The 27,292-nt window shown below is 35.6% G+C and overlaps 1 protein-coding gene across 1 annotated transcript in view; it reads right to left on the bottom strand.

Moving 5' to 3' along the window:
• LOC150092387 (uncharacterized) overlaps positions 1–27,292 on the bottom strand; it is a 265,602-nt gene that overhangs the window by 168,185 nt on the left and 70,125 nt on the right. The window contains exon 2 of the mRNA XM_090415087.1: positions 12,616–12,816. Within this exon, the coding sequence (XP_090271213.1) occupies positions 12,616–12,816 (201 nt within the window). The remainder of the gene's footprint in view (positions 1–12,615; positions 12,817–27,292) is intronic.

The raw sequence follows: 27,292 nt of genomic DNA, 5'->3' as shown, positions 1-27,292 counted from the left end.
AACTCTACTGAACATCTGTGGGATGAACCAAAGCATCGGGTGAGGTCAAGGGACATCAGCACACACGTCCATGACCTCATTGCACGCCTACAGGAAAAATGGTCCAAAATTTCCATCGATTGCTATCGTATGCTTGGAAAATATGCCCCGTAGGCATTCATCACAGCAAAAGGAGGACCTCCATCTTATTAAGGTGGGTGTCATGGCTGTTTTTTCCTCACACTATAAGGAGTAGGTTCTTTGCACGGAGAATGGCTGGTGAGTGGAATGTATTGCCTGAGTGTGTTGTGAATGTAGACGCATTGAATCAGTTTTAAGCATGGTTGGATGAGCATTGTGTACAATAATGTGTAGATCCCATGATGAGTCTCTCGCTCGATGGAGGTCAGATGGGCATCAGGAAGGAGAGCATCTTGGAGCTTTTAGTCTTTTCTTCCCTGGGTTCACTGCCATGTAAGAACCTAATGTTGGTCGCCAGAGTGTCTAGAGTGAGGAGATCAGCACGATTGACTTTTTTTTTGCTGCTGTAGTAGCACACATAACAGCAAGGAATGAGTTCCCCTTTAGTAAATATTATATATTTACTAAAGGGGAACGTTAGTAAATATTAAGGCTTATTATCTACGGAGAACTTTTTCACACGCCATTTCTGCCACTGAAGGAAACGATCACTCTCTCATACAATTCTGGAAGACATTCAATATTTATCATGCTATTAAAAATATTGCTGTGGCTTGGAACGAAGTACCTCTCAGTGTATGAGTGGCATATGGAAAAAGACATTAAAAAGGTTTGTGCAAGATTTTAGAAGTATTGAAAAAAATGAAGACCTTTGTAAATTGAGTGGGCCTAGCAAACAATCTGAATCTCGAAGTGAATGATGATGACATAATTCAACTCATACAAAGTTCCCCTGAAGAGTTGACCAACGAAGAATTTGTCGAACTGGAGGAACAACTGTTGCAGAAAAGGAAGAGGGAAAAGAGAAAAAGGAAGAGGTAGTTAAACAATTTACAGTGGAGGATCTTGCAGAAACGTTCTTGCAGTTAGTGATGTTCTCAAAATGGCTGAAGACATGGACCCCAATGTTGAACGCTACTTATTAGTAGAAAGGAAAGTACATGATGCGTTTGCTTGCTATGAACAAATTTATGATGAAAAGAAGAAGAAGAATAAGCAAAGCACATTGGAAATTTTCATCAGAAAAAACAAAGGTTACACCAGAAGAGCCACAGCCTGATTGGTCACACAGGAAAGGTAATGAAGATGTGATTGTGGAGGAAGATTTGGGTAATTATTCTACTCTTTTATAGTGGCAGTAACAGTACAGTTTTATGATAAGATTTAAAAATTAAAACGACAGTATACTTATTGCAGTTAAGTCCCTAACCCCTATAACTCTGTTCATTTAATGTATCGACTTACGTCCTGCTGGAATGAATGGAAACTGGACATAAGTCAAGGGATGACTATAAAATAAATGAATAAATAATATATGCATAATATATATATATATATACAAAAAAAAAAGTTAGGAAAGATTAGCTGATTTAAAAAGTACTATCTCTCACAAAGGGAATAGACCTAGACCATCAGATCTGTTTAAGTTAGAAGAGTGAAGTAAAGTTTCACATGTTTCTTTACCATGACGAGCCATTCCATGACGAACCTACTTTTGTGAATGACTGTTGTCTTGTTCCAATGAACTCTATGTCTAGTGTTGATGGCATGCTCTGCAAGTCGAGACCATTCAGATTCAAGGTATTCAATATAAGACATGTTCTTCTAGCCGAACAAAAGCAGATCTTCCTGTTTGTCCAAAATAAGATAACCCACATGAGCAAGGAATCTGGTAGACACCTGGATGATTGAGATGTGGAGAAGTGAGAAAGGTGGGAGATTTTTCTAATTGGGCAAAAGGCAACGAAAATATTAGTGGTTTTAAAACTTTTGCTATGCGTAACACATAAGGAATGGAAATAAGAATTATTTCTTCAATATTTGAAGAGGCAGAGATGCCAAAACTACTAAAAACTCTTTTGATGAATGAATTCTTATAACCATTAGATAAAAAAGTTGAAAAAATATGTTGCAATTCTTTCTTTAATAACTGATTTGAAGAACATAAGGAGTGGGCCCAATGAACCATTGTTTTAATAGTTCCAGCCTTTTGACTGGGATGGTCATGAGATTCAGCATGGATATAATGGCCTGTATGTGTCTTCATCCTAAAAACAGAGAAATGTAGGCTACCATCTGGTTGGCAAAGATTAAAAGATCTAAAAAGGCTAACTGTTTATTTACTTCTTCCCCTATGGTGAATTTGATCCTTGGATGAAACTCATTTAATTTAGAAAGAAACTGTTATAATTCATAAAAATAGCCATTCCAAATAGCAAAAATGTCATCTACATAATCTGAACCAATGAGTAGGTCTAGGTGAAATGTTGTCAAAAATACATTGTTCAAAGTGCTCCATAAAGAAGTCGGTGATAGCAAGAGAAAGAGGATTGCCCATTGCTGTTATTTCAATTTGTTGATATAACTTGTTTTTAAAGGGAAAATAACCAGAATGTATTCAAAATCAAATATTTTAACAATGTCTGAAGGAAATTTTTGTTGTAGTAATTCAATGCTGTCAGATAAAGGAAAATTAGTAAATAATGAAATAACATCTAAACTAATCATATCAAATGATTAGTTTAGATGAAATTTTATTTTTGAAATCCAAAGTATTTTTTATATAAGTAGCAGTTCTTCTAGTTGAAGAAGTGAGTAAATTTGATAAAAATTTTGTAAGTGGGACAACCTATACAGTCTACAACTGGTCTTAATGGAATACCTGGTTTAAGAACTTTAGGAAGACCATACAATCTAGGTGGACGACCAAAGAAGGTTTCAAGTTTTTTCTTTTGATCTTCATCCCATGTAGACACATTATCTATAAGAGAATTAATTCTTTTCAATTAACTACTGGTAGGATCTGATGTGAAGGGTCTGTAAGTTGAATAGGCTCAGAGTAATAGAGACATTTTTCTCTCATATTCTCTTCTATCTTGAATAACCACAGCCTTTCCTTTGTCAGCTTTTGTAATAATTAAATTATTATTATTCTTCAGCGATTTCAGTGCTTTAAATTCTGAATAAGAGAGAGATTAGGATGAGGAGGCGTGGCATGAAAAAGAATTTTTGCACATTCAAAATGCATACTGTTAGCCATTTTTAGATAAGGATCAAACACTTCTATCTATGCTGTGAAAAAAATCCATCAGGGGGTACCTTATTCGGAGCAGTGGTGAAATTATGTCCTTTTGATAAAACAAAACGTTCATTGTCTGTTAGTGGACAGCCGAAAACATTGATAACTAGTCTATCTGTATCACAGATATTAGTACTGGTTCTAGAGCGGCTCACCAGTGCACCAAACTTACGCTTTAATTAATCACGAGAAGCATTAAAAACCTTTAGGTATGAAGTCGATGATATGTGCAAAACAGTGTTAAAAGTTTCAGCCACTAATACAGATTCTAAGGCGTTCTTGATATTAACAACTTCTCTATTTAACAGGGTTAGAAATTTTTTAGCTTTGTATAGTTGATAATTTAGAAGTGACCTACTATCCTTTAAATAAATCAGATGAGCTTTCTGAGACCTAAAAACTTCTTTTAATTTACAGCAGGTAGGAACCTGAGCTATCTCACAGCGCTTTAGGAATATTATTCTATTAATGCATTTAGCTTTCTTTACTAATACTTTACCATATCTAGCAGACTGCTTGAAAATAGACTCTCCGTAAAGTGTCGATACGTGTTTCAATAAGGAATTACAGTGAGTAGGCATATTTAAATAATTACAAAGAAAATTGTGAAACTTTACTACACTCTCCTAACTAAAACAGATCCAATGGTCTACGTCTATCCATTTTGTGGGAGATAGGAAAGATTAGCTGATCTAAAAAGTACTAAATTTTTTTAAAAATTGTGTGTGTGTGTGTGTGTACATTAATCCCCTGATTAGTGCATCATTTTCTTTCAATACCCAAATTCGATTAGTGCACCTATATACATCTTAAAAATAAATGTTACAGATTTTAAAAATTTTCTATCTATACATTTTTATGGCTAACTATTTTAAAAAATCACTCACCAGAATGAAATAATTTAGTTACCGATTTAAAACATTTTACTAAGTTATTTTTAATGGCATACTACTACACTACTTCCATGTACACTACGTATACTATGTTCCAAATTTTTACCGCCAAAATTTATGCCGTCTGCTATAGTATGCCCATAGATTCGAGACCCTTCAACACTTCTATGCATGTCACAAAAAGGAGAATCCATTCCAATAATAGGGTAATCAATCCGTCTTCTGGGATGAGTTGTTTATTATTACATGTCGGAAAATTAACTTCTTTTTTATGATCATTGTAGTTTTAAAAGTGGTAACTATTTTGCTTGTATAACAGTTGGGAATTTTTATCTATAAAGCACGTGATTTCGCGTGTTGGCTACCAATTCGTACATCCTTCATTTCTTTCTCCGCTTCAATGATAACAATCGAGAGTTAATTAAATCTCATTCTGAAGAATTGAGTGATTCTGACCTGCTAAATTTAGATGCACAGCGGGAAGATTCCGAAGAATATAAAGAAAATTTAGCCACTGATAGTCAGCCAAAAGAGATTTCACAGAAACAATTTGAAAATATTTTTCGTACAATTGAAGTTTATAAGCAGCAATGCTTAGATGCTGACCCTGATGAAGAGAGAAGCAGTAAAATTTGCAGAAGAGTAGAAGAGGCAATAGGGCCATACCGTCGGTTGTATGGAAAAAAAAAAAAAAAAAAAAAAAAAAAAAAAAAAAAAAAAAAAAATGCCTGCCAAACTACATCAGCTCAATTCTTTGTTAAGAAGTAGAATAATAAAATTTATATTCTGAATATGTTTTATTGTCTTTCAGCTTCATGGTTTTCCTTTAACTAGGCCCTGAGACATTCCTTAATTCTTTTATTTAAAAAAATTAAGGTTCAAAAAAGAAATTTGAGGAACGAATTATACTTTTTTCCATAGGTTATTATATTCGATTAGTGCGTTTTCGATTAATGCGCCTGTTTTAAAGAACACATTAGGCACACTAATTGAGGGATTGCTGTATATATATATATATATATGTTAAAGATACCAAGCAATTTTATAAAATTGGTTTTAATAATTTTTCCCAAGTAAACAAACAAGCAGGTAAGTCAAGTTTCACCTGAAGTATTTTCAGGTATGATGCAACCCGTGGTAAAGGTGGAGTAAGCTCTGATCACTTTCATGACGAGAATGTTGTGTGTGTGGGGGGTATGCATATATTATTTTATTTAATTATTTATTTTTATTTATTTTATTATTTTTTAATAAGCTAGAAAATTTAATGACCTTTTTTTTAGTTATCTTACATTAGCTACTTAAGGGGCACCTTTTGGAATTGTCAGTATCATTCCATCAGCTTTGTACTGAAGATGCCTGTGATACTCAAGTGAAAATTATATTAATAAATAATAATTTCGGTAAGTTAATTCTGGTATTATAATTATTTAAATATGCCTACTCATGGTAATTCCTTATTGAAATAATAATAATAATAAAGATATAATGCTAACTACTAATTATACAGTGGAAGAAATAACATTACAAGAAATCCAACAACAAAATCTCCTGGAGAAGATGGTATAAATATAGAACTTAATAAATATGCAAGCATGCTATACATGAAATGACTTTTAAAATTATTTAACAATATTTGGCAACAGGAAAAATCACAGAAAGTGAAATAAGACAATTATCATTCCAATATATAAAAAGAGGCAATAAGTGCAACTGTGAAAACTACAGAGGATTAAGTCTTCTAAATAATGGTTATAAGTTACAGTGTTTACTCGAATATAACTTGCACTTTTTTCCCCCAAAATGAAAGTTAAAAAATCGTGGCGCAAGACATATGCAGGGATTTTCGGAAACTCAAGTTTTTCGGAAAAAAACTAAACTGACATTTATAATTAAATCCTCAGTATTCTTATAATTTCTCCCTGGGGAATGTAGGAGTCCCGATCTCCACAATACTTCGTAAGTTCTATTTATGGCATCTAAAATCAAGTTGAAGTTATAGTTTTTATATCTTTATTGCTTCTTTTAGTTCTTCCAATCTAATCAGTTCTATATCAGTACTGATTTCTTCATTATTATTTTCTGTTAACAAACTTGGGTCATCCATATTTTCTTACAAAGTTCTATCCATTGTTTCTTTTGTATATTTACCGCACTTAATCAAATATAACTCGCACTTTTTTCCCAAAAATTGTGGTGTGAGATATATGCAGGGATTTTCACAAACTAAAGTTTTCCAGGAAAAAACTAAACTGACATTTATAATTAAATCCTCGGTATTCATTATAATTTATAATTGCTCACATTATTTATAAAATGAATGCATTTAAATTTTAATTATCAACATTATTTAAGTGATCAGCCGCTCATCCACATATTTGCATCTTTAGTGACAATGCTTCTACAATTAAATTAAAACAAACAGTTTCATTATTGCTTGCCCTTTTATCATTTAGCAATTATAAGATTACCATGATTTAAAAAAAATAGAAATGATTATGACTTACCGAGAATCTGCTATTTACTATTGCTACTTCCAGTCGCGAGAGTGATTTCAAAGTGTTCAAATCCAATCTTGAACCATTATAGTATCCACCCACCCTTTTTCTTGAAGTCTTACATGAATTCCAGAGGGAAATTTATCCTTCGTTATTGTTTTCCTTTTGAATATTACATAATGGGAAAACTTTCTGCAGTAATTGTGAGCACGATTGTGCATTGCTGTTCAAACTTTTTTCGTGTGTGAGGTAAAACTTTTTAATTTCATTTTTCGTAAAATAGAATCGGGGGTGCGAGATATACGCGAGGGTGAGTTATATTTGAGTAAATACAGTATATGTGAATACTAACTTCAAAACTTTAATCATATGTAGAAGGTAAATTTTGTGAAGAACAAAATGGCTTCTGAAAAGGATGATGGTGCATTGACCCAGCTTTTACCTTAAAAATCTTAATGGAAAATAAAAATTATGAATTCAATATTGAAACACACAGAGCACTTGAAGATTACCAGAAAGCCTTTGACAGTCTCACAAAAAAAAACTAAAGAATCTAAACATTCCAAATCAGCTGCTTGTTGCAATAATTGGATAATAATAATAATAATTAACATCTCAAAACAATCAAATAGCTGTAAGAATCAATGAAAAGGTTACACAATGTAAACCAATAAACAGAGGGGGTGCATCAAGGATGCCTAATGTCACCACCCTCATTTAATATCTACATAGATGAAATATTAAAGAAATGGAGGAGAAATATAAAATCAGCTTTTAAAATAGATTGTGGAACTATATTCAATATCCATTTGTTTGCACATGATCAGATAGTCATAGCAAAAAGAAAGATCAATATACTCTTTAAACATAATTGCTAAAAAATTTTGAATGCAAATATCAACAGAGAAAACAAAAATCATGGGTTTTAAAGGACCATCTTCGGTCAGAAATAAAATCATAATTGTAAATAAAATTTTAGAACAAATTAACTGCTTCAAATGCACAATATAATTGTCCAGATACTTTCATCATCAGTTGCATTAATCTTGGGACTAGTAGCTCAGCAGCAATTTCCTCCATTCCGCTCTGTCATTGGCTTTCTTCTTAACCTCCTGGTAACTCCTCAAACCCGTGCTGTCTTTGACTTGGTAAAGAAAGCTTTTCCTTGGTCTGCCTCTTCTTCTTTACCTCCTCTATTTTGCCTTCAGTTATTTTTTTCAAAAGTCCATCATGTCGAAGTATATGTCCAAACCACCTATCCCTTCTAATTTTGATCGATTTTATTAGAGTTCTTGTTTCGTTTATCTCTCTCAGGACTTGTTGGTTTGATTTTTTTTCTGTCCATTTTATTTTGTTCATGCAATGCCAGCACCACATTTCAAAAGCCTCCAATCTTCTTACATCTTCTCTGCCTAGAATCCAGGTTTCACATCCATACAGTGCAATGCTCCATATCAATGTCTTTACTAATTTTTTTTCAATTGTAGGTTGAGGTTTCCTGTTAAAATGCTTTTCATCTTAGAGAATTGGGTTTTTGCGTTGTTTATTCTTGATCTTATGTCTTCTCTTGTTCTGTCATTAGGCTTCCTAAATATTAAAAGCTTTTCACTTGTTTTATTTGTTCCCCGCTGATGTCTATATGTTCTGTATTGATAGGGATTTTACTGTAACAATGATTTTAGTCTTATCTGTGTTGATTTTCATTTTATATTTTTCAAGGTTATTATTTAGTAATTCTAGCATTGTTTTTAATGTTCTTCTGTTTTCTGCTACAAGGGCTATGTCATCAGCAAATCTTATACACATGACTTGCTCACCATTTATCTTTAGTTTCCTGAATGGCCTTTTCAATATATAAATTAAATAAAAGTGGTGAAAGTATACATCCTTGTCTTACTCCACTCCTGATATTTATTATTTTCTCCTTATCATTGATTTTAATCCGTCCATTTTGATTTTTGTAAATTTGATAAATTATTTTCCTATCCCTCAAATCTATGCCGATATTAGTTAGACAATTTAGGAGTATTTGCTGGTTTACTTTATCAAACGCTTTCTCTAAATCAAGGAAGCAAATGTAAGTATTTTGACTAAGGTCTAATCTTCTCTCTATTATTGTTCTTAAACAGGGTATTGCCTCTCTTGTTCCTTTATTCTTTCTGAATCCAAATTGGTCTTCATCCAATAGACAATCTATTTGTGAATAAATTCTATTTTGAATAATTGTTAGTAGAATTTTGCTAACATGTGGGATTAAAGCTATTGTTCTAAATTGGCTGTGTTTGTTTGCATTATTCTTTTTTGGTTGGTATTATGGTACTTTACCAGATACTTTAGCAATTTAAAATTGATAAATACCATACACAAATCTTAATATTGGGTATGTCCACCTTTGGCTTTGATCACCTCCTGCACTCTTGAGGGAGGCTATCCACCAATGTGCGGCAGACATCAGGTGGAATTTGTCTCCATTTCTCCATCAAAGCAGCACTGAGTTCAGCAACAGATCGAGGACTTGCTGTTGCTGAATTGCTGGACCTCAATCGCCATTCCAATTTGTCCCACAGGTGTTCAATTTGGTTGAGGTCAGGACTCTGCACAGGCCAAGGTAGTTGTTCAACACCCATCTCTTCGTAGCATTCCATAACAGCTGCAGCTTTGTGGCATGGGGCATTGTTATCTTGATAGTAACATGGGTCATTCCATAAAAACTCCACAAGGTAGGCAGCACTGATTATCCAGAATATCAAGGTACTGAGATGCCTTCATGGAACCATGGACAATGACCAGCGGTCCCACACCATTACTCCTTCTCCCCCAAACTTGACTGTGGGTACAACACACTGTAGTAACAAGCATTCACCAGGCTGCCTCCATACCCACACCCTGCCATCAGGCTTGAAACAGATGAACTTTGATTCATCCTTCCAGAGTACCATTTTCCACTGGCCAATTGTCCAGCTCACATGCTCTTTGCACCAGGCCAGACGAGCCACCTTGTTCGCTGTTGTGATGTTCGGCTTGTGTGCCACTGCTCTTCCGTGGAAAGTCAGTAAATGGAGTTCTTTTTGTACAGTATTAGTGCTCATCATGATGGTGTTAATGGTGCTCTGGAACTCGTCACGGATGGTCTGTGCCAAATGTAGCCTGTTTTTGTGTGCCACCCGTTTTAACATCCTCCTGTCCCTGTCAGTTATTTTTGACAATTGTCCTGGGTGTTTTCCTGCACTAATGATGCCAGAACGTTTACATTTATTGATCACATCACCAACCATTGATTTTGGATGCTCCAGTTCAGCGGCAATGGCACGTATGGACATGCCACCAATGTGACAGCACAAGATGATACTTCTGTCAAAGTCACTGAATTCATGTCATGTTGCCATACAACCTGTATTCAACTATTACGATGAAATGCTGCTAGCTACTGTCACAGTTTTTATGTTATTAACAAACCTGGAATGTTCCATAACAAATAATAAAAGGGTCCAGAGAATTATTGGTGACAGTGTACCTTGGATGTGCTGTATCATATACAATAAAAGCTGACATTGATATTAAACTTTCAAACTTTCTAAACATAACAGGAATAATCAATGATATTTTCAAACATAACCAAGTTTAAAAGCATACAGTTTATAAAATTTTTGCAGGACCTTCTCTACTGTATGGAAGTGAATTATGGACAACATAAACTGAAGAAGAAAAAAGAATGGAAACTGGAGAAATGAAATTTCTGCAAAGGACCATAGGCTATACTCTCAGGGACAAAAAAAAAAAAAATAATAATAATAATAATAATAATAAGCACAGAAATACATAAAGGACTTAAAATAGACTCAATATTGGATGAAGTATATAAACATAAAAAGAAGTTGATTGTGCATATTGAAAGAATGAACAGTTCAAGACTATCCAAAAAATTACTCCGATACCACCTAGTTGGAGGTAAAAGTCGGGGATTACTAAAAAAAAAATGGAAGGAGACTCAAACAGGGTCTTAATCTCTGGAAGCATGATTATGATGAATAAACAAAACAAAGATAACTGGAGTAGTGGAATGCCTTTATAATAAAAAAAAAAAAAAAAAAAGAAATAGAAAATTCAAATACAGTTAGCAATTCCATCGAGGATGTGTTGCAACTTCGGATTCAGTTCCTTCTACATCAGCTGAGTTATCAATTAAGGAAACATTTCAATTAGTGACAAGGGGGGGGAAATGAAATAGCACTGAAAATCCAACTACAAAGCAAAAAAAAAAAAAAGTGCTGAAGACCTAGCACAAGAAAATAATTGACATATTTAGAAGAAAAAATAACAGGAAAATAGTTAAAAATGGCTTTTGATTGTCTAATGATCAGTCAACCAACAAGCATTGAATCTCAGAGCTTTTTCCACTTCTAGAGTACAAAAATTAGCTCACATATAGGTTATCTTCATCTCAATAAGTTATGTTTTCTATGTGATCATTTTAATAAAAAAAAGAACAAAACAAAACAAAAAAGTTTATGTTGAGTTGTAGGTATGTGCAAACTTTACTCTTTGTTTGAAAAAGAAAGGCTTATGGAGGCACATGATCATATATAATAATAATAATACCTATTTTATTTATCCTCCTGATTCTAGATAAGATTCGATATTTTCATCAGACTTGAAAAATCTACAGATTGCACTTTTAGGTGTGTTCCACAAAATGTCTTACATACCTATTTGATTCAATCATCAATCTGTCTGAATGCACAAATTATTATTAATCTATAACTTTGTTGAGGATTTTATCATAATTTGGTGTTTGGAAAATACAAAAATTTCTTGAGTCATTTTAATTTTTGTTTCCAACTATTTGCAGGGACACAATGTGCTGAAATTAAACAGTATCATAGTTATGCTCTAAGCTAAATTGAATTTAAGTAAAATTTGGAATTTAGAATGTACAAATGAAGATGTCTATGAGATTTTTCTTCTTTGCTCCTCCCTATAAACTAAATTTATAACAGAAAGTGACAGGAAGGGAAAGACGTCATATATTTTTCTCAAAAAGTTACAGAACAGCTAAATAAAAAAAAATGAGAAAGGCAAAGGGCAACTCACAAAATCAAAAGAATCATTGCAGGTTGCTGCAATGGGAATGGTAGAAAACTCAGCTAGGTCCTCAATGCATCAATTAAAGGGGGCAGGGACAGATTTGTTTTCATGATACAAGGGAACTATCCGAATGCAAAAGATGATGAAACAAGGCCTGGAGAAAATTTATGAACAATAGCTTTTGCAAGGGACTAGAACCACATGCCTGCTATTCAGATGTGATAATTCACAAAACAGACAAAAACAGATTTTGATACACTGATAATTTACTTACAACTGCTAACGGTTTAGTATAAGAAATCCAATTTTGATATGATTTATATTTTATCCAGACTTTGTGCACTAATTGGAGAATCAAAGTTTAGATAAAGAATGGATTATTTTTTCGTATAACTAAACACCACACCAAAGTACATAAATTTAGAATTAGTGAGGGCACTGGTATAGAGATTACTTGGTTTAAATAATATATTATTTTCAAATTTATATGTATTATATCATGCATATAAAATAAACAGGTGGTGGCTATTTTTTATAAGAATAAAGTTTTATATTATACAAATAAACATTGTGGTTCAAGAAAACAAAGAATACATTCCATAAATGAGTGAGACTGTATCTGACATGAACGTGTGTGCGCGCGCACGCACACACACACACATACATGTTCATATGGGTGTATGTGTGTGTTTAAATGTTCATATGGGTGTAGCATTTGCACAGAAATAATCTGAAGATACTTGAATAAGTCAATATATAATTAAAAGCCTCTATAGCCTCATTCCCTCTCTCCCATCCCCCTACCCCTTTTTTTTGCAGACTTAAACAGATATGAGAATTATAACAGCAGACCTGCTTACAATGACATGAGTCATCTTACCTTTCTTAAGAGAAAGCTGATTTTCTCCACCTGACTGAAAATCATAGAGGGCCACAAACACCTGGGGATCAGCATCTTCTTGTGCCAGAAGATTCTCTTTTGACATCCAACGTGATGCTGTCTCAACAGAAAGGCCCAAGCCAGAGCTGTCATCTGCAAGACCAGGAATTTCTGGAAGAGGCCTACTTTGAAGAAGAGCTTCTGGAATATAGAAAGTATGTTGATATTATGTAACAAAATTCTTTCTTTTTATTCAACAAATGACCATATTTGATGTACATACAGATGACTCATCATAACACGTGAGAACATTTAAAATTAACTTCTTTTTTTTTTTTTTTTTAACCATAGTAAGTAACAAAATACAATTAGTGTTAGAAGTAAATGTGCATTAATAATAAAAGAAAAAGATAAAATAATTAATAAACTTTGCTATTTCTTATGTAGATCACAGGTACAAAAACAAACATAGCAAGACTTATAGCGAGCCTTGCCTTTTCTCTTGCAAAACAGATCCTAGCTCACCTACCCTTGCCCTCAGCAGCACACAAATCACCGGGCAGGATCAAATCTCTTTCTGCACGGACTGACATTTCCTTCTAGCCTTTCCTGCCTTAAACAGATCAATAACTTCCTCGGCATCCAAAAAACTAGGGGCATTCATTTCTACTATTTTATACCCACCCAGCTACTTACTCAATACAAATCCAACACCTGCTCATCCTTAGAATACTGCTCACATTTCAGGTGATGGACCTAAAACCTTCCTACAAATTCTCACTCCTGTCGCAAGGAGAGAATTCAGCTCATAAGTGATCCCTCCCTTACAGACCCACTTCAATCTGTATCTCACAAATGCACTGTTTCAGCACTCTGCCTATTCTATAGGTATCTCCATAGTCATTACTTCACAGAAATGGCAATCATCATTCCTCAACTTTCTGTTGGGTCTGTTAATATGAGAGCAACAGCTGCCCAGCATCACTTTTCAGCACAACTGCAAATACACCAAACCTGATTAAGTTAAACTTGCCAAAGCATTATATTATTGTCAAATCCTTTATCCAAATGTAAGCAAATAGTCATGAAGCTATTTTCACGACTAGGCTACTTGTATATAAGACCTGATTACTTCACATCAATTGCTTTAGTATTCTAATAATGCAAAACACATCTGAATGGATATGTACAATGTTACACATTACAGGAAGAGTCACCATGTGATACATCAAAATAACTGTCAGTACACCTGGCTGTGCCAAGATTCTTGTGCCCTTTTTTAAATAAACAACATCATTGCCTAACCTTATTGCCACTCATTACATTCAGCATGTAAGCTTTACACAGTTGTCAGTGAATTTCTGCAGCACTATTGTTTTCCACCAACAAAATCCATATCACACCATGAATCTTGCAACTGGTGTGATATGGAGCCTTGCCTTTTCTCTTGCAAAACAGATCCTAGCTCACCTACCCTTGCCCTCAGCAGCACACAAATCACCGGGCAGGATCAAATCTCTTTCTGCACGGACTGACATTTCCTTCTAGCCTTTCCTGCCTTAAACAGATCAATAACTTCCTCGGCATCCAAAAAACTAGGGGCATTCATTTCTACTATTTTATACCCACCCAGCTACTTACTCAATACAAATCCAACACCTGCTCATCCTTAGAATACTGCTCACATTTCAGGTGATGGACCTAAAACCTTCCTACAAATTCTCACTCCTGTCGCAAGGAGAGAATTCAGCTCATAAGTGATCCCTCCCTTACAGACCCACTTCAATCTGTATCTCACAAATGCACTGTTTCAGCACTCTGCCTATTCTATAGGTATCTCCATAGTCATTACTTCACAGAAATGGCAATCATCATTCCTCAACTTTCTGTTGGGTCTGTTAATATGAGAGCAACAGCTGCCCAGCATCACTTTTCAGCACAACTGCAAATACACCAAACCTGATTAAGTTAAACTTGCCAAAGCATTATATTATTGTCAAATCCTTTATCCAAATGTAAGCAAATAGTCATGAAGCTATTTTCACGACTAGGCTACTTGTATATAAGACCTGATTACTTCACATCAATTGCTTTAGTATTCTAATAATGCAAAACACATCTGAATGGATATGTACAATGTTACACATTACAGGAAGAGTCACCATGTGATACATCAAAATAACTGTCAGTACACCTGGCTGTGCCAAGATTCTTGTGCCCTTTTTTAAATAAACAACATCATTGCCTAACCTTATTGCCACTCATTACATTCAGCATGTAAGCTTTACACAGTTGTCAGTGAATTTCTGCAGCACTATTGTTTTCCACCAACAAAATCCATATCACACCATGAATCTTGCAACTGGTGGGATTTTTTATCAGAGCAATTATTATAAAATACTCATAGAAAAAAACAAATGATTATGAAATGAAAGTAAAGTGGCAACAGCTACCTAATGACTCACTTTATACTATCATGTATGCACAACCGCTCTCCATTATCTTATTGACAGTAAATTCTAAATGGACCTGCTTTACTTTCTCAATGCACCTCTCTCTCTCTCACACACACACACCTTGGAAAGAAGTCAACAAACATCCCCATGGGCAAGGTACATGCCGTGTAATGAGTCGTGTTTGCAGTCAGTATGAACTGAAAGAATATGATGCTCAGAAGTCATTGTAACTGTATCTGGGTGAAATGGCTGCGAGAAGGGAACTGAGAGAGTTTAAAACAGGCATTGTGAGAGGGTGTCATGTTGTAGGCATATCTATTTGGCAAATTGTTGACAAATTGGGCCATTCCAGGTCAACAATCAATGATGCTATATTGCCAGAGAATCAACTGCAAGTGCTACCTGCAATGGTTAACCAACCACACTCACTGAATGTGACTGTAAGGTGCTAAGAAAGATAATATGTAAAAACCATCATTCATTGGCCAACAGGTTGAATGAGGAGTTCCAGGCATTGAATGGAACACGAATGTGCACAAAAACACAGAACAGGCTCACAATATGGGTTTCCATGGTAGGACAGGAATATGCGAGCCCCACATCATCCAAATCAACATGCAGTGTTGTCTTCAGTGGTGCAAAGAGTATGTACAGTGGGATGTGGAAGCTTGAAAAGCTGTGTTATGGAGTGGTGAATCATTCTATACCCAATACCGAGCAGAAGGACAGGTGTAGATGTTGCAAATGACTGTGAACATCTCTTACCAGAGTGCGTAACCCCAACTACGAAATTCAGAGGTAGCAGTGTGTTGGTATATGGTCCTGTTTTTCCTGGTTTGGCCTCAGACCTCTGTTTCTGCTGCCACAATCAGTGAACACTAGCAGTATCTGAACATTCTGCACAATGCAATGCTTCCTACTGTAACTGCTGCTGTAACTTCGTGATTTGTGGACATGAATCTGAACACATCTGACTGACCTCCACAGAGCGCTGATCTTAACCCTATTTTACACCTGTGGGATGAAATGGAGTGTCAGGTGAGGTCAAAGGACATCTGCCTCACAACAGTTCAGGATTTCATTACATGCCTACAGGAAGAATGGTCCAAAATTCTCATTGACTGTTATTGTACACTTGTGGAAAGTATGCCCTCATAGGATTGCTGCAATCACTGCAATGAAAGGAGGTCCTACATCTTATTCAAGTGGGTGCCATGGCTGTTTTTATCTCACAGTATGGTTCTTGATGACTTCTTTCCAAGCAGTAACTGACACCAAAAGAAACCCTAAGGAGTAATATGTGGCAAGTAAAAGGAGGGAATGACTATGGAAGGATGACTTTAAAAAGTGTTGATGGTGGGGAGATAACAGAAACAAACTAAATAGTTGAATTACTAAGTGAGCATTTTGCAAGGGAGTAGTGTCTAGGTGATGACATTGCAGTGTCGTGTGACTCTAACTGATAGGAGAATAGAGGTTGAAGAAATGGAGGTGCTTAAAATATTGTAGAACCTACCTCGATAAACACAGCCATGAGATTAGGTGGCATATCGCCCATATATTATGAGAATATGCACGGGAATTATCAGATCCTCTGACCAAAATGTTTAATTTAAGCCTCATTAGTGGGAAGGTGCCACTGGAGTGGAAAGAGGACAAAATAATCCCATTGCATAAAGGAAGTTCCAAGACAAAAGATGCAAATTATAAACCCGTCAGCATATCAGGAGTGGTGGTTAGGGTATTAGAGAAACTCGTGAAAGACAAAATTCAGGACATGCATGGATAGGAAGAGGATACTCTATAAGAGACAACAACAACATGGTTTTGTCAAGGGCAGATCTTGCCTTAGTAATTTGCTTACTTTTTATAATAAAGTGACAATGGAGTTGGATAAAAATGGCAACTCAGTGATATTGCTAGACTATGCAAAAGCATTTGACAAAATTCCACATAGAACTCTTATTGTATAATTTGGAACAAATGGGGATGAATATAGATATGGTGATTTGAAATAGACGGTGGCTGATGGACAGATATCAAAGAGTGGTTTATGAAGAAGTTGAGTACAGGAAAAAGCAAGTGACCAGTGGTGTATCACAGGGCTCAGTGTACTTGGTCCTCTGTTTAATTTGTATATCAATATAGGAAATGATTTGATAGGAAATATTCAGTTGTTTGCTGAGAATACTAAACTCGGAAGGGCAATAAAAAATGAAGTTGATGCAGAGATCCTGAAGGAAGACTTAAACAGACTAGCAGTATTGGCAAAAGTAAATGGCTGCCAGTTTAATATGGCCAAATGTAAGGTAATACACTTTGGAAGAGAAGAGATCAGAAGTTGTGTACTACAGTCATCCCTCGACTAACACTGGAGTTTCATTCCATCTAGCAGGACGTAGGTTGATACATTAAATCAACAGAGTTATATGAGTTAGCGACTTAACAGTAATAAGTATACTGTCATTTTAATTTTTAAATCTTATTATAAAACTGTACTGTACTTAATGCCACTATAAAATGAGAGAATAATCACCCAAAACTTCCTCCACAATTACATCTTCATTACTTTCCCTATGTGAAGGACCAGGCTGCAGCTGTTCTGGTGTAATCTTTGATTTTTTTGATGAAAATGTCCAATGTGCATTGCTTATTCCTCTTCTTCTTTTCATCATAAATTTGTTTATAGCAAGCAACCCATTATGTACTTTCGTTTCTACTAATAAGTTGCGTTCAACATTGGGGTCCATGTCTTCAACCATTTTGAGAACATCGCTAACTGCAGAGAACATTTCTGCAAAACCCTTCACTGTGAATTGTTTGACTACCTCTTCCTGTTTCTCTTTTCCCTCTTCCATTTCTCATTCTTCCTCTTCTGCAATATGTTGTTCCTCCAGTTCGACCAATTCTTCGTTGGTCAACTCTTCAAGGACACTTTCTATGAGTTGAACTATGTCGTCACTATTCACTTTGAGATTCAGATTGTTTGCTAGGCACACTATTTCTTTACTCAATTTACAAACGTCTTCATTTTTTTTCAAAACTTCCAAACTCGTGCACAAACCTTTTCAATGTCTTTTTCTATATGCCACTCATACACTGAGAGGTCACTTTGTCCGAAGCCACAGAAATATTTTTAATAGCATGATAAATATTGAATGCCTTCCGGAATTGCATGAGAGTCTGGTCATTTCCTTCAGTAGCAGAAATGGGCTTGTGAAAAAAGTTCTCCATAGATAATAAACCTTAAACACTACAAGAACTCCATGATCCGTCGATTGTTCAATGAAGAAGTGTTTGAAGGGAGAAACATGACCTTGAACATCATCAATATAAGGTGGATGACCTGGAGCATTAACTAGAATTAACAAAATATTAAATTCTACATTTTCTTCCACACAATAGCTTTCTATTTCACTGGTATAATAGTTTATTAAGGCATCCGCAAACAATTTTTCAGTCATCCACGACTTCTTATATCTCTCTCTCTGCTAATTAACTGGAAGTGTATGCTTCATAATGTTTTTGAAGGCTCGTGGATTCTCACTGTGCCATATCACAAATGGCTTTCAGTTTATATCTAGCCACATTACCCCCCCCTAACAGAATTGTAACACGGTTTTCAAGAGCTTTGAAACCAGGCATAGATTTTAGCTTAGGATGAATTGTCTGCTTGGACATTTTTTTTTCCGAAACAAGGAGGTCTCATCCATATTAAATGTTTGCTGTGGCAAAGAATTTTCCTCCGTAATAATTTTATCCAATTTCTCCACAAACTCCTCGGCAGCCTTCTCATCGGAATTTGCAGATTCACCATACATTTTCACATTATGCAGTGCAAAACGCTGCTCGAATCTCATAAACCAACCCGAAGAAGCATTGAATTCGTAGTTGCAATCGGTTCCTGCTTTCTCCTTCAACATCTTGAAGAGACTTAGTGCCTTAGTGGTTATGGTCATAGTGCTAAGAGGTATGCACTTTTAGTTCAGGTCCTCTATGCATGATTGAAGTAGCTTTTCCAATCACCGATAGGACCTTGTCATTGCTTCGTCACTATCATTGAACTTGCAACTTCGTTTCAAGATCAATTGCCGCTTTTTTTTTTCTGTGATTCTTCACTAGGTTTCTTAACTGGGTGGGGTATGTAGGGGCCATGTTGCACAAAATATTGCAAAATATTTAACGATAAATACCCAAATAACCTATTTTTCAAACAGAAAATCAACAGAGGAACTGTTAAAGCCATGTGCTGAATGCTGAGAGTGGTTGTCGCTGAATGCACTGTTGCCACTGCATTGTTACTAAATAAAAACCTTTTTACTTTACGCTCGCTTGCGTCTTGTTCGAAAGTATAGTCGAAATGTTATTCCATTATGGGATCATGGACGTATCTTTGAACGGACGTAAGTTAAGGGATGACTGTATACTGATGAAATTGAACTACAGGAAAATGATGAGGTCAGGGACTTTGGTATGATTGTGGACAGGGAATTTAGAGTTTAGGGGGCATATTGCAAAGATAACTAAAACTGCACATCAGATTACATGGTTGTTAGAGAACACGTTAACAAGCAGGGATAGAGGTTATTGTTCACCTATATAAGGCTTTAATAAGGCCACATCTGGACTACTGCACACAGATCTGGACTCCAGGATTCCATGGTGGTGAAGAAGTTGTGGAGAGGATCCAGAGGCAAGTGGCAAATATTGTAACAGGTCTGTAGAATGCTCTCTATAAGAATAGACTGATGGTCTGTAGGCTTTAAAATTAGCTGACAGATGAAAAAGAGTTAACAAGAATTTAAATTATTATAGGGGTGTTATAGGATTGACGCTGAATAATTGTAGTGCATGACAAGGAGGGAGAGAACAAGGGATCACCAGTGGGTAGAAGTTGTATAAAAGGTGGCTAGCAATGGAGTTAGGACTATGTTTTTTTGCTTGGAGGGTGGTGAATGGGTTGCCAGAGGTGGTTGTGGGTGCTGCATCAGTGAATTTGTTTAAAGATAGACGAATGATAGGTTTTGTGTGAATAAATGGATCTCCTATGGTGAGTCTTGTGACTCCATGGAGATACCTGTATAAAAATAAGATTTCTCGTACTTTGTACATTAAACAGTAATTAAGTTCAGATAATTTTTTTTATTTAAAAATTTTCGAACTCTTAAAATCAAATCAACAGCTGCATCACTTTCTGATAATTTTGATATAAGATTGGTTAAGGATAAAACATTTTTCATTAACTACAAGTCAAGTATAATTATTTGATATATTTACCTATACCAATGCAATGAATATTATTTGTATATCATGCGGAAATATGTTTAGAAACATAACCTCGGCACACAATATGTGCTGAGCATGTCCACTGTCTGCTATTTTTTTTTAAGTAGGAAGGTCTAATATAAAAAAAAATAATTTAGAAGAATAACAAGGGATAATCAGTGGCTTGTTGATCATGCAAAGTTGAGGATAGTTATAAGATGAAATGGTGATGTCAAGTAGGACTGGGAGGACTTATCAAGAATACAAGTCCTTCCAATAATATTTAAATAGAGGAATTGCCATTTTAATGCAAATAAGTGCAAGAAGTTACTGCATTTTACAGTGAAGAGATAAAGGGCTGTGTACTGTACTGGAACTGTGCTCCAGGAGACACAAGATTTGAGTTCTGGAGATGATGGCTGACAGAGAGCACACTACAAGCATTGCAAAGGCCACATAGTGCACTGCTGCTATGATATGGAGGACAGTGTCAAGAAGAGAAATACAGAGGTGGATGCACCACTAAAGAAAGCAATGATTAGACAAACATATACTGTTGTCTGCAAATATGTCACCTGGTTTTCAATGTAATAAGAAAACTCTGAAGAGGATCCAGAAATAAACTAATATCGAGAACAGATATACAATGGAAAGAGGATGGGAAACTACGAATTGTAGAATTTAATGGATAGATAGAAAACAGATGATACACATTTAAATGCTGGGGGATTTTACTAAATTACTACTGAGATTAAAAAAATGGCAGAGGAACAGACCTTCTGGTGTACCATGATTGATAACCTTCAAATTGGAGACATCACTTAAAGAGAAGAATATAGAAGAAATTATACATAAAGCAGAGGATGAGAACAAGGGGCCATTTCTGGAAACTATAAAGGTGTGGTGAAGAGAGATGTGTTGTGAATGAGATTTACCATGTTGAGTTTGTGAGTTCTTAGACATTTGTTACTAATAATTTTCCTCAAGTGTATTGTCTATATTTGGAATTCCCTGGCATAATACTTGAGGGGGGGGGGGGTAAGGTCTCAAAACATATTAGTTGTTTACATCCCCCCCTTTCCATTATGACAAAGTGAAAGACTAGAGATTAGCAAGCCAAAAATTAAAGAATACATTAATCCAGAAAATCACTGGGGAAAAAAAAAAAGTGAGTGCCACATCCATCCAGAGTTTTTGTATATCTTAATAATATTAATAAAGAGCTGATAAAAACTTTTCAGTTAATTAAATTAATTAACCACTCAATTCCATTGCAAATAAGTTGTTCTGTTCAGATTCTTGGAAATGAAATCAGCTCTTATTAACAGAAAAGATAATTAACAGCCATAGGACTAGTAATGCGCAATATTTAGTTGCTCCCAGCTAAGCCATTCACACCGTATTGCATGGCATGTTTCCAAAATGGGAGGGTCTAGTGCTTCAAGGCAAGCATACTTTCCCCAAGTTGGAGAAAATGCCAAAAAGAAATTGAACCCTATATTGTATATTACTTATCACCAGTTAAGTAATTTACAAGGGACCAAATGATTATTGCTGTGTTTGTCTCCATAGGAGACTCTCAAGATAAATAGGGTGCATCAAGCATGCCCATGAAGGGAGCAAGTACTTCCTTCATACGTGGGTACAACAGGAAGGTGGTTCCACAGGACAGGCAGCATTTCATCCCATGTACTGTGTAGTGCTGCCTGGCCTGTGGAACCACCTTCCTGTTGTACCCACGTATGAAGGAAGTAAAAGCAAAAAATCCCGATGCTACAAACTCTGCAGAGTAGGTATGCTATCCACTTGGCCTTTCACACACAAATTCCTATTCGCATAGCCTCAACAATGCTCCCTCAGGCTTCCTCCAGGCATGTACTCTTAGAGTAAGAAGCAGCAGAATTATTTGCCAACTGATTAGCAAGCCTCCAGACACATTATCATCAAGTTCAGTTCCATGTATTATCTAGTGGCAAGTCTGTAGAAACTACTTTACTGCTGTATCCTCAAATGGAAGAGATGCCGGTTCCCTCATTTATTAATAACAATGTGTTGAGCATGCCTATCAAGACAATCACCCCACAATGCACGTGAGAAGAAAGGGTGTGGGAGAGAAAAACTCTGCTCTGGAAACAAAACATAGCATGGCCACTTTCACATTCAAAATAAGCAGAACAGTGGTGTTTCAAAGACATCTTGAGTTCAAGCTGGAATTTCCTCCAACTAGAGAAGATACGCATATAAGCTGCAATAGTCACCTTGCCAGAGCCTCTGTTTTGGGAAAGAAACCATAACATGGGAAGGCAGTAGTTTGACTGGGAAAGGCTATATGTTGTGCATCACTAGCCCATTAACAATCCAATGGAAGTCAAATGGAAATGCATGAATGTTCAACACATTCCTGAAGTTCATCACAATCCCATTGAGGAAGAGTACAGTAATAATTTCAAATGACCACACTAATCAAAATCTGCAGCATTTAGATCAGGTAATCATGGAAGCAATGTAATTCGTTCACTCTGATCAATCCATCTTTCAGAAAACCTATCATTAAGATGTAGTAGAGATTTTCATACATGAGCTATGTTTCTTCTACATGCACAGAAAACATCACTGAACACATTATGGAAGATGTCATCTAGGTTTCGAAAACACTAAGGTATAAAAAACATATGGTCCTATTAATCTGTTTCTAAAGATATGTATTGACATGTTGGGGAATCGTTGCTGATGTCTTTCCCCAAATAACTACCTGCAGATTTTGATTGGTCACATGTGGCTTGTTGTAATAATTAAAAAATACCATCTCGAGTAAACAACTGGGTAAGTATATGAGATCACCGATCCCATATACCTACCCTGTTGTAGAAACTAATGGTGCTAAAAGTGCTGGAATCTGACTATAAATGGCATGGATAAAGCCAATAATCATGGAGGAATCCCCTCCATTCCATACAACTGCTTGAGAGATTATTTCAGAGCAATCCTCTGTGTGCTAGTGCTTGGATTCTGTTCCACTAGATATTGTTTTCTCATTTTCAGATATCCTCACAATTCTTTATCTCGCTCCTTCAGTCTGTGATGCAGAAACTGTGTCGACACACAAAAAGGCAATGAAGAAAGCCCGAATGAAATTTGACAGCATGGAATTCAACAACCATGGAAAGCCTCTTGATAAAGCTAATATGCTTCATTGTGCATTTCCATTGGCATGTCCATAATAAGTGCTTGTCAGTAAATTCAGTAAAAGTGGACCCACCCTACATTACAAAACAATGAAGGCTGACTTAGACACTATAACAAACAACTGTCACTTTATCATAACAAACCTATTAGACTGAATGCAACTCTAGGTAGATATTGCATGTGATTACATTAATTCAGAAACCTCACTTCCAGGATAATTCCTTTACTGTTGTAGCACAAAGCTGACAAAATGCAAGGTTTCCATAGTTCTATGTGACATCAACTGTTTTTTATTGCAATATTTTTATTCGTTTTGAGGTGTAGAATATGCCTTTAAAGTTTATGATAGGGATGTGGAATCATCCTGTATAGTTTGTCTAGCTAATCTCTAAAAAACACCAGATAGCCTCAAATGAACTTCTTTCTATAATCCTGCTGAACTTCTACTATCATCAATACACATACTTCTCCGTTCCTGTTTTTTTTCTCTCTCTCTCTTTCTTAAAGATATGATATGTTTTATATTTGATCCCTGCAACTATATTCCTCATTGTCAATAATTATTATCAATTATTGCTCACACCTATAATTTGGCTAAGTCAAAATAACTAATACAAAAAAAAAAAAAAAAAAAACCTAACCCTTATTTCTGATGTTGCTGTCTTGTCCTTTGAAGAGTCTTAGATGTTTCCGTGTGCTCCTTGAACTGCTGTGGCTATGTCAATGATTTTGTTTGCATAGAGCTGTTGTTCAGGATTAGGATCTATTTCTTGCAAGGCTGCTGTAATTGCTGGACAGGTAAAGATGTGAGTGGGTGTCAGTTCAGTAGTATTGGGTCAGTTGTTGCAGTTTCTATATGTTCTCATATCATCTGTATTGATCCTCATTCCTCTATAATGTCCTGTTCGTAGTCTTGCTATCGTGGTGGAGGTCATTCTGTCAGCATTGATTTTAGGAATTTGATGTTGTATCACTGATTTCAGTGGAATTAGTTTAGCTTTTGCTAGTATCAGCAAGAGTTATCATGTGAGTTTCTTGGCTGAGTTCTCTGGCCTCTTTTGCTAATTTATCAGCTGCTTCATTGTAATCAATGCCTACATGAGCAGGAATCCATTGTAAAATGCAACTTTTTCCTAAACACTTTAGTTGATTTAAGAGTTTATGGGTGTCTTGTGTGAGCTTGGTATTGACATTTCTGATTGCCTCCATAGCTGATCTTGAGTCACTGTAAATTATAATTCCCTTAGATTGTTGAGATGACAAGTTTAAGTAGGCTTCAAGTGCTTTATTTATTGCGTAAAGTTCGCTGGTAAAATTGGAAGCGATTCTTCCAGATCCAACTTTTATTGAAAGTTTTTCACCTTTCGGGAGTAGAAGGAGAACAACAGCGCCTCCATTAATCATATTGGTGTCTGACGATCCATCGGTATAACAAATAACCTGTTTTGAGGATGAAAGAAGGTTGATAGCATTTAGGTTTTTTTCTTTGAGCATTTCTTTTCGTTCTTTTTTTGTACAGAGTTTGATAAGGTTTATATTTATGGAGGTATTTGAAGTATTTCAAGGTAAAGGACTTGAAAATAGAGGTTCTTTGTTTATGTGGGCATTTAGCTGATCAAGACCTATTTCCTTCCTAATAGTGTCATCATATTGTAAAGTTGATGATCTGAAGTCTGCATTTTTGATTCCAATGTTCATAAGTTTTTAGGGAGATATGATCGCTTTGGTAGCTTCTGATATTATTTATGAATTTTATGGTGGCAAATTTTCATCTGTCCTCCAGCAGGTCAAGCCCACATTCCTGTTGGGCTCTGATGTTGTTAGTGGAGAAGACTGCACCAATGATAATCTTGGATGCTTTTGCTTGTATTTTGTATTTTTCCTTTACTGATGAGGCCGAAGGTGACCAGATAGGTGCTGCATATTCCATTATTGGCCTTATTAGTGTAGTGTAAACCGTGGAGGATTTTTGGCTTTGCGCCCAAATTTGTTCCACAAAGCCTTTTTAGTATATTTTTTTTTTTTTTAGAGCTCTGTTGGAAGCGTTAGAGATGTGTTGGGGAAAACATAATTCCTGATCAAGCGTAATACCAAGTATTTTGGATTTGTGACTTTTTTAATTAGCTTGTTGTTGATCATGACTTTGGGATTGTGGGAATGTCTATTTTTCCTGTCTGTACAAAAGGTGCTTAAGTTTTGTTTTGTCTGGGTTGATTTTGAGTTTAAGTTCATCTGACCATTTTTCTAATCCTCTCATGGATTTGTTTAGAATCTCCTCTGATTCTCTGATTTTAGCACGTGTGCCAGATGGCTATATCATCTGCATAGAAAGCTACTTTTGTGTCTTCTTTAAGGTAGGGATGAATGTTATTGACATATAAAAGGAATAGTAAGGGACTGAGTACTGAACCGTGGAGAACACCAACCCATGTTCTCTGCTCTCTTGATATTGCTGCATTGATTCTGACTTTGATCTTTCTTCCTCTAATGAAATCAGCAATCCAGATCAAAGTGTTTCCTCTAATTCCAATATCATGTACTGTTTATATTAATTTTTTGATCCAAACATGATCGAAAGCAGCAATCATATCAAGGAATATGGCAGTTGTCTTTTTTGTTGGTTTTTCCTGAAATGAGTCTATTATTGTTTGGCAGAAGTGGAATAATTGATCTGTTGTCGAATGACGGACTCTATAGGCAGTTTGGTAGTTATTATTTCTGATACTTGGCAGCCGTCATCGTCCGGTAGCATCCTCTAGCAAGAGGTTTTCAGCAGATGAGCAGCTCTTCTCCATTTCTCTCTGTCTGTCGCTTCCATCATTCTTAAATCAGTCCATTCCACGATGTCATTAAACCACTCTCTAGTTGTTCTTCCACGTCTTCTCTTCCCCCTCAACTTTCCCTTGTAATATAATTCTTGTCAGGTGTCCTGAAGAACCTCTCAGAAGATGTCCTGCAAATCTAGTCTTTCTTTGCATAATATTCTTTAACAGTGTTCTTTCCATCCCAACGCATCTTAAAACTTCTTGATTTGATATTCTTTCTGTATAGCTAATCTTTTCCATCTTTCTATAACACCACATTTCCAATGCATTAATTCTTTCCATATCTCTCTTTCTTAGTGTCCATGACTCACTTCCATAACTTGCAACACTCCAAACTGTTGCTTTAACTATTCCAATTCTAACGCCTATTTCAGTGTTCTTGTTTATTAAAATTCTCTTCATTTCCATAAATGCCGATTTAGCTTTGCCTATTCTATTTCTAGTGTCCAACTCTAAAGTTCCTTTCTCTGAGATCCAGCTACCTAAATATTGAAATCTTTCCACTTCTTCTAAAATCTTTCCTCCACATTTTATTTTAACATTATCTCCTATTTTTCTACCCATTATCATTATCTTAGTCTTTTTTGTGTTAATTCTTAGTCCACACTCTTTACAAGAGTTTTCAATTCTTTGAATAATTTGTTGTAACCCATTTTCACTTTCTGCCATCACTACTACATCATCCGCATATCTTAAGTTATTAATGATTCTTCCGTTTATTTTTATTCCTTCTTCAACATCCTCAAGTGCCTCTCTAAACATTTGTTCACTATGAAAGTTAAACAATAATGGTGATAACTTGCATCCTTGTCTGACTCCTCTCTCCACCGGGAATTCTCCTGTTTCCTCTCCATTTACACATACTGATGCTATTTGTGACCAATATAATCTCTTTAAAATTTCCAAGTCATAAGAGTCAATATCAGTATTTTCTAGAATGTCAAA

The sequence above is a fragment of the Typopeltis vanoorti genome, chromosome 26 (assembly GCF_054136105.1).
Source record: "Typopeltis vanoorti isolate ZY-2024b chromosome 26, IOZ_Tvanoo_1.0, whole genome shotgun sequence".
NCBI classification, from domain to species: Eukaryota; Metazoa; Arthropoda; class Arachnida; order Uropygi; family Thelyphonidae; genus Typopeltis; species Typopeltis vanoorti.
The sequence above is the reverse complement of the archived record's forward strand: the minus strand, read 5'-3'. Positions and strand labels throughout refer to the sequence as shown.